An 11,376-nucleotide genomic window follows, 5' to 3' on the forward strand; every position below is an offset into this window, starting at 1 on the left:
TTTTTTGTGATTCTGTTTTTTCTTATGTGATTCCGTTTTTCAAATGTGATTCCATTTTTTCAAATGTTGTTGTGTTTTTCTTGTGTTTTTTCAAATGTAATTCTGGTTTTTCGAATGTTATTCATTTACACTTTAGGGCCACCATACATTTCACACCAAAAGTTGTGAAACCCTTGGCCTGGTATTGGAGTAAGTGTTAAAACAACCACAAAAGAGAGAAAAATGTACTTCATCACTGAGTTTGTTTACCCCAAGAGCACCGACCAGGACTTGAGAGCAAGTTGATGTGCAGTTCAGATCTTTCAATCATAATTTAACTGAAGACACAACATCAGCATTTATTTTAGCGGTTAACTCCTTTTGGGTCAAAGCTCCTTTGGTCGTGTGCAGTGTCCAGCAGAGAATTGTACGTCTCACTTGTTGTGGGTTAAGGATACTGATAACAGTAAACATTCAGTTGAAGTTTGGAACTGACATACGTTGTGTTAGTGCAAGAAGTTTTTACATTTAGATCCTATTTGTCTGATAACTAAGTGCTTACAGTATGTACTTAACCAGTCTGAAGGCTGCTATGATACAGTACATACTTTGCGAGACATAAGACATTTGTTCTTGCTCACATAGTTGTGAGTTGGTCTTTTTTCTCTTTCTGGTGTTAACAAAGAGGAAGTGCCAATTTGAAGGAAACCCCCATTTCCAACAGACGGTGCAGGAACACATCCTTACGCTGCCCGACCAAGGCGTATTCCCTCCCAGAAAGAACAGCCACCTCTGGGCTGGCTCTTCGTTACACAAAAATGGTGCCGTCTCCTTCCACAAACTCTTTGATTAGTTTCGTCTTCACCCACTTTTTTGCATAAACACACCCACAAAGTTCTAACCAGTCGAACAATACTCGGTACCCCTGTGAGAAAAAAGTTCTACCAGGAGCTCACACAACAAGTTCTCACAGGCCATGCAAGACAAAAGGTTTTGTCACACAACTACGTCAATGAGAACAAATTTCTCTATGTCTTGCAGAGTATAAATCAGCCCTAAAGAATCCCACACCTTCTAATTACAGCTCAAGCTCACTATGAATCAATTAGTTTCTTTCTATTTGTTTTGCCGTTTGTAAATTTCTCACAACTCTACTATTTTGCCATAAATGTTTGATGTTTGTTGGTGTTTATTTTCTGACCAGATTCACAAGCTACAGCTAATCTGAACAGGATCAAGACCAAAGTGACTTGCTGCCATCCTGAAACAACTCCAGTCTTAAAACATAAAGTAAATAATGTAAACGCTAGTTTATAAACCTTTACATCAAGGTCAGTTTCGCATTACAGTGATTTACATAGCATGTTATGGTTATTTGCAAATGCAAATAGCAGCAGCAGTAGCTAACAGGAAGGCTTTTAGTGACACCAGGGCCACTTCCAACAGGAATATCACAATGTTTCTGTCGAAGTAATGAAAGATTAACAATGATGTAAAGATTTTTAAAACAGTAATAACATGAAACACTATGAAATCTTTGTAACTAGAGGTGTTTTAGGACTAAAGTACTTTACTTTGGTCTTAGCGGTGTTCGAACTAGCCATTTGCTCATCAACTCGGCCAAAATTCAACTACTGTATTTTTCGATGTATAAGTTGCCGTTTTTGGCATAAATTAGCATGCCTGTGACTTATATGGCTAAGCGACTTATTTATGTTTTTTCCCATATTTATAACCCAATGTTTGGCTGAGATTTGACAATTTCATTCATTCTGACATGGAAAATCAATCAACCTTTATTTATACAGGTAAATCCCATTGAGCCTCGAGGACTCATTTACAAGAGAGACCTGATTTCAACAAAGAAAGATGACAACAATGGACAACAGCAACAACAATAAGCAGTTATAAAAACTCATACTACAGTTTTTTTTTGTTTTTTTTTTTTAACAAATAGGATGGCTAAAAGGAAAAAGGTAACAAAACCAAAAAAACTGCTAGATTCCGAGACAAATGTATAAAACTAAAAACAGGAACATGTCTGCATTGGACCCTGCCAGGAGTCCAACAGATTCTTAAAGCCACTTAGAGAGGTCAAGGTCGAGAGCTTCAAATCTTTTTGTAAGATATTCCAGGAAACAGGAGCGGAGTAGGAGAAGGCCCTTTTGCCTAGTTCAGTCCTCACTGAGGGAACACTGCAGGTAATAATGTCCTGAGAGCGCACTCCGTAGCTGCACTCACGCAGAGACATGTAGGAGGAGATGTATGAAGGCAGCAGACCAAGAAGTGATTTAAAGATGAAAATGTACCAGTGAGAGAGTCTGCGTGAAGTTAATGATGTCCAGTTAACCAATGAATACAGGGTGCAGTGGTGGGTACGATAATCACAGCCAGTTATGAATCTTAGTGCACCATGATAGACAGCATCCAACATCTGCAGGGTTCTTGTAGGAGCGTTCATGTAAATAATATCACCAAAATCAATTGAGGGAAGGAAAGTCACAGATACAAGGCGTTTTCTAGCATTCAGGGTTAGACAGGATCTGTTTCTGAAAAAGAAACCCAGTTTAATTTTCAGTTTCTTTACCAAGTTTTCCACATGGAGCTTAAAAGAAAGATGTGAGTCGACCAAGATACCCAAATATTTATAGGAATCAACAAACTCAATGGGGACACCATTTGAGGATAAAATCGGAGGAAGAACTGCTGGGACCAACTTCCTATTTGAAAAAAGCATCCCTTTGGTTTTTTCGGCATTTAGGACAAGTTTGAGGTGAAACAAATCAGTCTGGATGTAGTTAAATGCAGATTTCAGAAGCTGGAAAGCCTTAGCAACTGTTTTAGCTCGACAATAAACAACTGTGTCATCAGCATAGAAATGTATGGATGCATTAGGGATGTTTTTACCTACATTATGTATGTAGATTGTAAAGAGGGTGGGTCCTAAGACTGAGCCTTGTGGTACACCATTGTTGACTGTTAAATAACTGGAGGAAGTACCATTATGTTGAACACATTGCCTCCGGTCTTAAAGATAGTTAGAGAACCAACCAATGGTGTGATCTGAGAAACCGATTTCTGAGAGTTTATGACACAAGATGTTATGATCCACAGTGTCAAAAGCTTTAGACAGGTCTAAGAAAAGTGCAGTGCAGTGCAACAGTGAACATATTGAACACTTCCATTTTCAGCCACTAGAGGGCCCTCGATTAATATGGCAAGCCACGTGTCTCATTAATAGGTAAAAGTGGCTATTAATGAGACACATAACTTGCCATACCAAGCCACCTTTTTCTCGCTCTGGAACTCCGGGAGCAAATGTCAAATCAGCTGCATTTCACTGCGCCGCCCAGGCGAAATGCAGCTGATTTGACCATTAAAGTACATTTATTAAGGAAAAGTTCAACTGAGACACACCTTTACTAAAAAGTTGAGCAAACAAATAATTATTTTTAGGTGGTTATCTTGTTAAATCTCGAAGAATTGCACAGCGAGTCCTCTCTCTGCACGCTCCCGCTTCCGCGTATCGGCTTTTGAAATGCAGCTGATTTGATCGTCAAAGTGCATTTATTAAGGAAAAGTTCAACTGAGACACACATTTACTATAATTTCGAGCAAACAAATAATTGTTTTTAAGTGTTAATCTTGTTAAATCTTGTTAAAGTCCTCCAGTGGACACTCCCATGGCCACCATTGGGCGGCCAAATCGATTTTTGTCACAACACCGACCCACAGTTCCGGGTTGTTAGCGGTGACGCATAATAGATGCAACTTATTTATGTTTTTTCCACTTTATTAAAAATATTTGGACTGATGCGACTTATACAGTGGCTCGACGTGTACGGCGGCAAGTACGGTAAATAAATTAACTCTACACAGAACACCACTTTAAAAGATTTGAACTATTGCTTTCAGGTTGGTGCAATCCCTGTGCAACAAATTAGCTCCCATTTATCTACAATTAGATATAAAGAGGGTGTTTTGTGCACTTTATTAAACTTGTTAGAATAGAAAATGTTTCAGAGCGCACAAGCTATAATGTTCCTTTTACATCGATTTCATAAACTCACATATTAGATCATTATGCTCAACTCTGATTCAAAAAATAAGAGAGACCGGCAGATGCTTCACACAGAAAAGACAGAATTTCAGGTTAAGTAAGGTAAATGACTATTTAAGCGCTCAGACAGTGTAATTGTTATCCAGCAAACAGCTCAGTAAGAAACAGGTGTGTTTGTGTGTGAAATGAACCTGCCAGCCATTTGAAAGTATCTTTTTGTTTTGTTTTTGTTGAAGCAGCGTGGCCTCACCCACAGTGAGCCACAGGACGCCAGCTGCAGCTCTTAATCTCCAACTCGTCGAGCTGGTCTGCGTGTCTGCATGGGCGGAGGTTAATGGAACGCCGAGCATTAAAAGCTCCTCTCGGCTTGTGTGAGAACACGTTTTTTTCTTGTTTTTTTCGGGGGGTGACGATAAGTGAAATGTGAAAGAGGTCCAAAGGCTGATAAAAAGAGAAAGTTACATTTGCGGACGAGCATTTCCGACTCAAATCTATATATTTTTACATAAATTTAAGCTGCAGCTCTTGACACCATTAACTTCCTGTGATGATTCTCGTCATCAGACATGCAGACTAGAATCTGAGCCTCAATCAAACAGTCGCTGTGCAAAATTATACAACATATCAGATACGTTCTAGTTGCAAAGTGGCCACATATTTGAAATTTTATTTAGATAGTGATCCTGTTATTATTTAAAAAGGCCCTTGAAACAGTGACTCTGTACACCTGAGCTACAAATCTCCAAGCATGGCTGACTTTTCTCACGCTCTCGGTCTTTTCATCAAGACTTTATGATGGATTGCCGCCCAAAGTCACAACACACTATCTCTGATCCAGCTGCATATTTTGCCGCTCTTTTAAGATCAATGCGAGCTGAGGAGGGCGTGGCAGCGTCTCAGGTGAGAGATGATCGACAGCTTGTTCATCAGATTGCTGAGCTGCAGCTGAAAACTAACGAGACGTGACAAATTAACAAGATATGGAAAGAGCTCGGCATCGTGACTAGAGAAAGGTTTCCAAATTCTTAATAAATATTTAAATTAAATTGTAAAATGTTGGTCCTGTGGACAAATGTTGGTGTCATATAGACGTGATCTCGAACTTGACAATAAAGGAACCATGACTTGAAACTTTTTGTTTTCTTATCAGAGTCAGAGTCAGAGTTTCTTTATTGTCATTCGCACCTCATGTGGTACATGTGGTGGAGCGAAATTATGTACGCAGGGTCCCAGCTACATCCAACAATAAAATGTATAAGAAAAACAGTAATAACATCTAAGATATGAACTAAGAAAAACATCAACTAAATATACACTAAGCACTCATAACATAAAATATTGAACATCAGCACAAACATGAACATGAGTCTGTGAGCAGATGTGCACGCATGAACACATCAACATTGAAACAGATCAGCAGCAACATGAAACAGATCAGCAGCAACATGATATGGTTTTTCACAGTGATTATTCTAGTTAGAGATTCATGAGTCTAACAGCCTCAGGGTAGCAGCTGTTCCTCAGTCTAGTGGTTCTACACTTAATGCTCCTTAACCTCCTTCCTGAGGGGAGTGGGGCAAAAAGTGTGTGTGCTGGGTGGGTGGGGTCCTTCATGATGCAGGTGGCCCTCTTCCTGCATCTGGAGGTGTAGATGTCTGTGATGGTGGGGAGACTGATTCCAACAGATTTCTGTGCAGCCTTCACCACTCTCTGCAAAGCTTTTCTTTCTGCAGCTGTGCAGCCTCCATGCCACACATTGATGCTCGAGCACAGGATGCTCTCCACTGCACACCTGTAGAAGGAGGTGAGGACTGAGCTTCCCAGACCAGCTCGCCTCAGCCGTCTGAGGAAGTAGAGTCTCTGATGAGCTTTCTTGATCAGGCTGGTGGTGTTGTTGCTCCAGCTGAGGTTGTCATTCATGTGTACACCCAAGTACTTGTAGCTGGAGACCACTTCCACCGCAGATCCTCTTATGTTCAGGGGGGTGTAGGTGTTTTTGTTCCTTCTGAAGTCCACAATCATCTCCTTTGTCTTCTTCACATTGATGTGAAGGTTATTCTCTCTGCACCAGCTCTCCAGGTGTTCCACCTCCTGCCTGTAGCTGGACTCATCATTGTTTGTGATGCATCCCACCACCGCTGTATCATCTGCAAACTTTACAATGTGACAGCCTGGATGGGTAGCTGCACAATCATATGTGAGCAGAGTAAACAGGAGGGGGCTCAACACACATCCCTGAGGAGAGCCAGTGCTGAGGGTTATGGTGGAGGAGGAGAGGTTGTGGAGAGGTTGTGGTTATCAAACCTCTGCTGATAAAACTTGTTTTCAGTGGCGTTTAGTTTAACGAGATGTCCCGGTTTATAAAGAACTCACCGTTAATTTGAGCTCAAACTGCACCAGAGTGCCCCCCCCCCCCCAATTAACTAATTAAGAGTTAAACAGGTAATGGATTAATTTGATTATTTCTATAAACCGTATTTTCCTGCGTATAAGTCACAGTTTGTTTGTTTGTTTGTCAGTCCTGCAATTTATATATGTTTTTTTCTTTATAGTCATAATGTAATTTTTGACTGACACTTTAAATTTCAAATAACTGCAACAGCGAGTCCTCCCGTGCGTGCTCGCTTCTCTCAGCTGGGGCAGGCGGAGGAACGCTGGAGAGCTAGCGGCTCTGGTCACGATGGATGGATGGATGGATGGATGGATGGATGGATGGATGGATGGATGGAAGGAAGGATGGTTGGATGGATGGATGGATGGATGGATGGATGGATGGATGGATGGATGGATGGATGGATGGATGGATGGATGGATGGATGGATGGAGCCATGCTGCACAAGCGAAATGAAGCTGTTTTGACCATTAAATAAACGCATAATAAACACATAATAAACATAATAAACTCAACGGGTCAGCGGTGACGTATAATAAATGTGACTTATTTGTTTTTTTCCTCTTCATGTTTTTTTTTTTTACTGATGCAACTTATACGCCAGAAAATACAGCAACTATGGCCATTTTCTTTAAACCTAAAATAACTTTATGAACATATTGCAATATCACAAGATCTCTCGTGATGCGTTCAAGCTCCGAGTGTTTGTTGTGAAGGATCCTTGTCTACTACCACGCAAAATTTTTGCTCCGTATTTGAAGAGTTTGCATAATTATATCCATTTTTGTGATGGCCAAGTTTTCTTAGTGGTAGTGACGTATTAGTGCACTAGTGAACCTGTTTCAGGTTTGCCACAAACCATGACACAGCAAACATGAAGGAGCTCAAATCAGAACTTTTTGGCCTAAACGCAAAAATCTACTAACACCAGCACCCCCGCTGTGAAACACGGTGGTGGCAGCATCATGCTGTGGGGATGCTTTTCTTCAGCTGGGACAGAGAAGCTAGTCTGACTTGTTAGAGCCTATAAGTGACTTGAGACCAGAGTTGAGGTTCATGTGTTGGAATGGGCCAAAAACTCAGAATCCAGATATGTGCAAAAATGGAGACACAACACACCGGCACTAGTTGGAAACATTTTGGTTCAGTGCAGAGTTTCAGATCCTCACCTGACGTGTCCCACATGTTCAGCTCGATCCGCTGCTTGTCGATCTCGAAGCTGGCTGTGTAATTCTCGAACACCGTGGGAACATAATTCTGAAAACAAGACGAGTGGCTCAAATGAGATGAAGCTCAGAGGGGTGCTTTGAAAAATAAAAGTAAATTGGTGAGAGTTTTCTGAGGCGAAGCAGCTGGACTCTTAATGAACTCTCAAATAGCTGTGGAGCGGAGGGAGCTCTGAATGTCAAGAGGCAGGCGTGTGTGTGTGTGGGGGGGGGGGGGGTCTGTGTGTAAATGATCAAATTATCTCTCAGCTTTGACCTATTTCCAAACTTCCCAAAGAAATAGGTCAATTGGATTTCATTTAATTTTATCTCAGCAATTCAAAAAATTTAATCTCCATCAGTTTTTCCTTCAGGCAAAATAAAGATTTCTGCAAATCTTCCCTTAATTCTGAGTTTATGTCATTTCTTGTTGCTGTTAAAGTGCAGAGGATGAGCTGCCATCGACACTCAGGGGGTTCTGTGTTCACTGAGTTCACAAAGTGTGCGCTGAGATCTGCACAAAACATGAAACCCTTCCACCTGCATGACTTCTCACAATCTAAATAAAGAGCTCATTGTTTAAGCACCATAATAAAACATTACAAAATATCATGCCCCACAGATAATAACAGTTTCTAAACATAAAAACAATCATTAGGTTTTTTTTTTTTTTCCTTTTCAGACGGAGGCTCTCCAAACGTTTCCAGACGCGTTCCATGCGCAAAGGTGCCATGCCACTATAGTTTTTATATTTTATCTGAATTTTTTTTAATCATTTCATGTTAAAACAGCTATAAGGCAGGTGTTAGGTTGAGCACCGCACTCTGTTAGGAATAAAGTGACTTCCGAGTAGCATTTTTGGAGCAAATCGCAGTCATTTGCGCACTAAAGTCCTAAAAAAAAAAAAAAGAAACAATGTTAAAGTTAGAATGAAAGACGTTTATTATAATTTACTGGAGGTTTTCGGGTTTCATCTAACTGCTCAGATCACTGGAGACACGGTGGGGGGGGGGGGGGGGGATTTACGCATCAGGAGCCGCAGTAGCAGCAGCTGTTTTTCTGCTTTTACGCTCACCTCTGGGTACGAGTCTTTGGCAAACACGTGGAGCAGAGCCGTCTTTCCGCACTGAGAGTCCCCGACCACCACGATCTTACAGCGGAGTAAACCTTTGCTCTCCATCGCCTCTGAGACTGGATGCTGCTGCGCCTTCTGCTCATTTACTGAGCTGAGGGTCGAGGAGCGGCTGGTCTGAAGCGTCCTCCTGCATGGAGGATGAATCACTCCATGTGACAATAATCAAAAAATAAGAAGAACTTCAGCTCCACTTGATGTTGCGTCTCCAAACTCCGCGCAGCGCTGCGCTCCTCTGCTCCTGTGACGCTTGTTAAAGACACCTGTCTGTAAAGGTGGCGCTGTTCAAGTTCTGTTTCCGGTCTAGTTTTGTCAAAATAAAGGCACAAAGGTCTCTAAATCCTTCCAGATGAAATGATGCGTTCCAATCAGCTACAAGTGTTTAAGAGCATTTAGACATATACAGTACGCGAAACGTTTCAGCACAACAACAAAAAAATAAACTGTCCAGATGACCTGATTGAAAAATGTTGGATTGTATACCTGGATTATTGAGCATGGACTTTGTTGGTTTACTCCTTAATCTTTAGATAAGCACTACCATTGTGCATTCTTTTGAGTGTTTACAACTAATAACGTGTAACAATATTACTGGGGTGATAAATATAGAAATACCCATATTTAACATTTAATCTGTGTCTATAATAACCAGATCCTGAAATGTAGATGTGATGTCATGTGGATTTTCTGAATGAAGAGCACTAGCATTCACATTTAACTGATTTTGATTAATCACATGACAGTGATGAACATATACACACCAATATATCTTTACAGTGGGTGGGGTGTAATGAACATACATAAACTATTTTTCTATCTTTCAATCTATCTATCCATATATATATAGGTGTGTGTGTGTGTGTGTGTGTGTGTATGTGTGTGTCCTTGTTTATGCTACTTTGTGAGGCCCATTTTTCCAACTTATACTACATTGTGAGGACCAACTGCTCCTTATGGGGCCCAAAGCCCGGGCCCCATAAGAAGAAGTCCCGTTGGTGGGTTAGGGGCTAGGTTTAGGACTAAGGTGTGAATTGAGGATGTGTTAGGTTTAGGGTTAGGTATGTACTGGTAATGGTTAGGTTAAGGATAAAGGTCATGGTTAGGCTATAGAAATGAATGAAAAATGAATGGAAGTCAATGCAAAGGCCCCATAAAGATAGCAAAACAAACCTGTGTGTCACATGCCGTGGGTCAGAACATCTGAACTTTTGATCAGATTTCTGGCGCCCTCTGGTGGTTAAAAGTCAGAAAACAACCACATCTAAATCTCACCTTATAGTTGAAACACAGATTGTTTTAATTCATTTTTAATTATATTTAATCTGATTTAGATTACGCTTCTGTTTACCTTTTGGAGGGAATTTTTTAGGCTAAGTTTTCAACACTTTTAAGTTGTTTTCTAATAGCAATAAGTGAGTTAACCCAATTGTATAATCCTTTTTTAAACTGTTAAAGCAAATGCGACAAACTTTATGGCCACAGCAGTCATGCAAAAAATAAAAAATAAAAGTCCTCATAAGAAGTAAAGGCTGCAGTTTAAAAAAAAATACAAAGTGTGAGTGAGAGGCTGGAGAATGTTTTCTCAGGTTGTTATTTGTGGACAGCCTGCTCCTCTTTTCCGCTGACAGACTTCTTCGAGGATCAAAAAAAGTGAAATGGTAACGTCTGACATTTGTGCTTCTTTTTTTTTAAAGCAGCTCTGTTTGTCACCACTTCCTGTGTGTCTCGCTGAACCGACACAAAGAGATGAGGGCTGCAGGATGGATGCGTGGGTGCTGCTGTGTCACTCAAGTTCTGAGTCCTCGTGCAAAATGTCCAGCTGTTTCAAAAAGAACAGAGCGTGTCTTGAATGCATCACGAGTTGCGAAAAAGCAACTCGTCCCCATCTATGTGTACTTTTTTTTGGTCAAAATATGTTCACTTCCGGTGTATAGTAAAAGTTTTAATTTTTATTTTCTCCCTGCTTTGACTTCATTCAATTAAATCCCCACTGCTCCCAGCAGGACTCCAGTGTCCAGGCTTTGTAGCTCTCTGTTTCTCATTTATGAGCTTCTGCCAACAAAACAGAGCAGATGTGTCAAGTCAGCCATGGTGAGACACGCCCACACCGGAAACTAGGTTAACTCTTCAAACTAAAACGTTCCCGGGCAGATTAATAGGAAAATAAAAATCATAATTCATCATTGCTCACATGAAAAATTTCCTGGTTGACTTGTAGCTTCTTAGAAACGTCAAGTTTTAAAAACTAAAATAATTTTAGTAAATAAAATCTCAAACTTCTACTTCCCCTTTTTCAGTGAAACCAAATTTCAGTGATTAAAAAAAAAAAAAAAACGTGAAAAATTAATCCAAAAAAGTTCAATCTGGTCCTCTGGACATTCAAAAAAAACAAAAACAAAACAAAGCAAAAAAAAAAAATCTAGAAACGTTTCGTCTCTCATCCAAGAGACTTCCTCAGTCTGAGGTCTCTTTTGATGTCACATCGCTCTTTACATGCATTCCTGTTGATGATGCAGTAGAGGTGGTCAGTTTAAGATTAAAATCAGACACCACTCTGAGCAGCAGGACCACGCTTTCCACAGAACAACTGTGTCAACTCTTGAAACTG

General features: G+C 40.5%; 1 protein-coding gene across 1 annotated transcript; it reads right to left on the reverse strand.

The window, feature by feature from the left end:
- Positions 1-7,394: 7,394 nt before the first annotated feature.
- Positions 7,395-8,999, reverse strand: LOC119423502 (rho-related GTP-binding protein RhoE-like). Its single transcript, XM_037690898.1, has 3 exons — positions 8,712-8,999; positions 7,542-7,688; positions 7,395-7,421 (listed from the first exon to the last, which is right to left on the reverse strand). The coding sequence occupies exons 1-3, from the start codon at positions 8,814-8,816 to the stop codon at positions 7,395-7,397; spliced, it is 279 nt and encodes a 92-aa protein (XP_037546826.1). The 5' UTR covers positions 8,817-8,999.
- Positions 9,000-11,376: the final 2,377 nt, after the last annotated feature.

Source organism: Nematolebias whitei, chromosome 17 (genome assembly GCF_014905685.2).
Source record: "Nematolebias whitei isolate Nwh7 chromosome 17, NemWhi1, whole genome shotgun sequence".
NCBI classification, from domain to species: domain Eukaryota; kingdom Metazoa; phylum Chordata; class Actinopteri; order Cyprinodontiformes; family Rivulidae; genus Nematolebias; species Nematolebias whitei.

Excerpts from the sequence above, each read along its gene's own strand:
- LOC119423502 (XM_037690898.1), bottom strand. The coding sequence starts at position 8,816 with ATGGAGAGCAAAGGTTTACTCCGCTGTAAGATCGTGGTGGTCGGGGAC. Across the intron at positions 7,689-8,711 it reads CCAAAGACTCGTACCCAGAG|AATTATGTTCCCACGGTGTT; the intron begins GTGAGCGTAAAA and ends TCTTGTTTTCAG. Across the intron at positions 7,422-7,541 it reads AACTAGTGCCGGTGTGTTGT|CTGAAGAAAAGCATCCCCAC; the intron begins GTCTCCATTTTT and ends TCTCTGTCCCAG.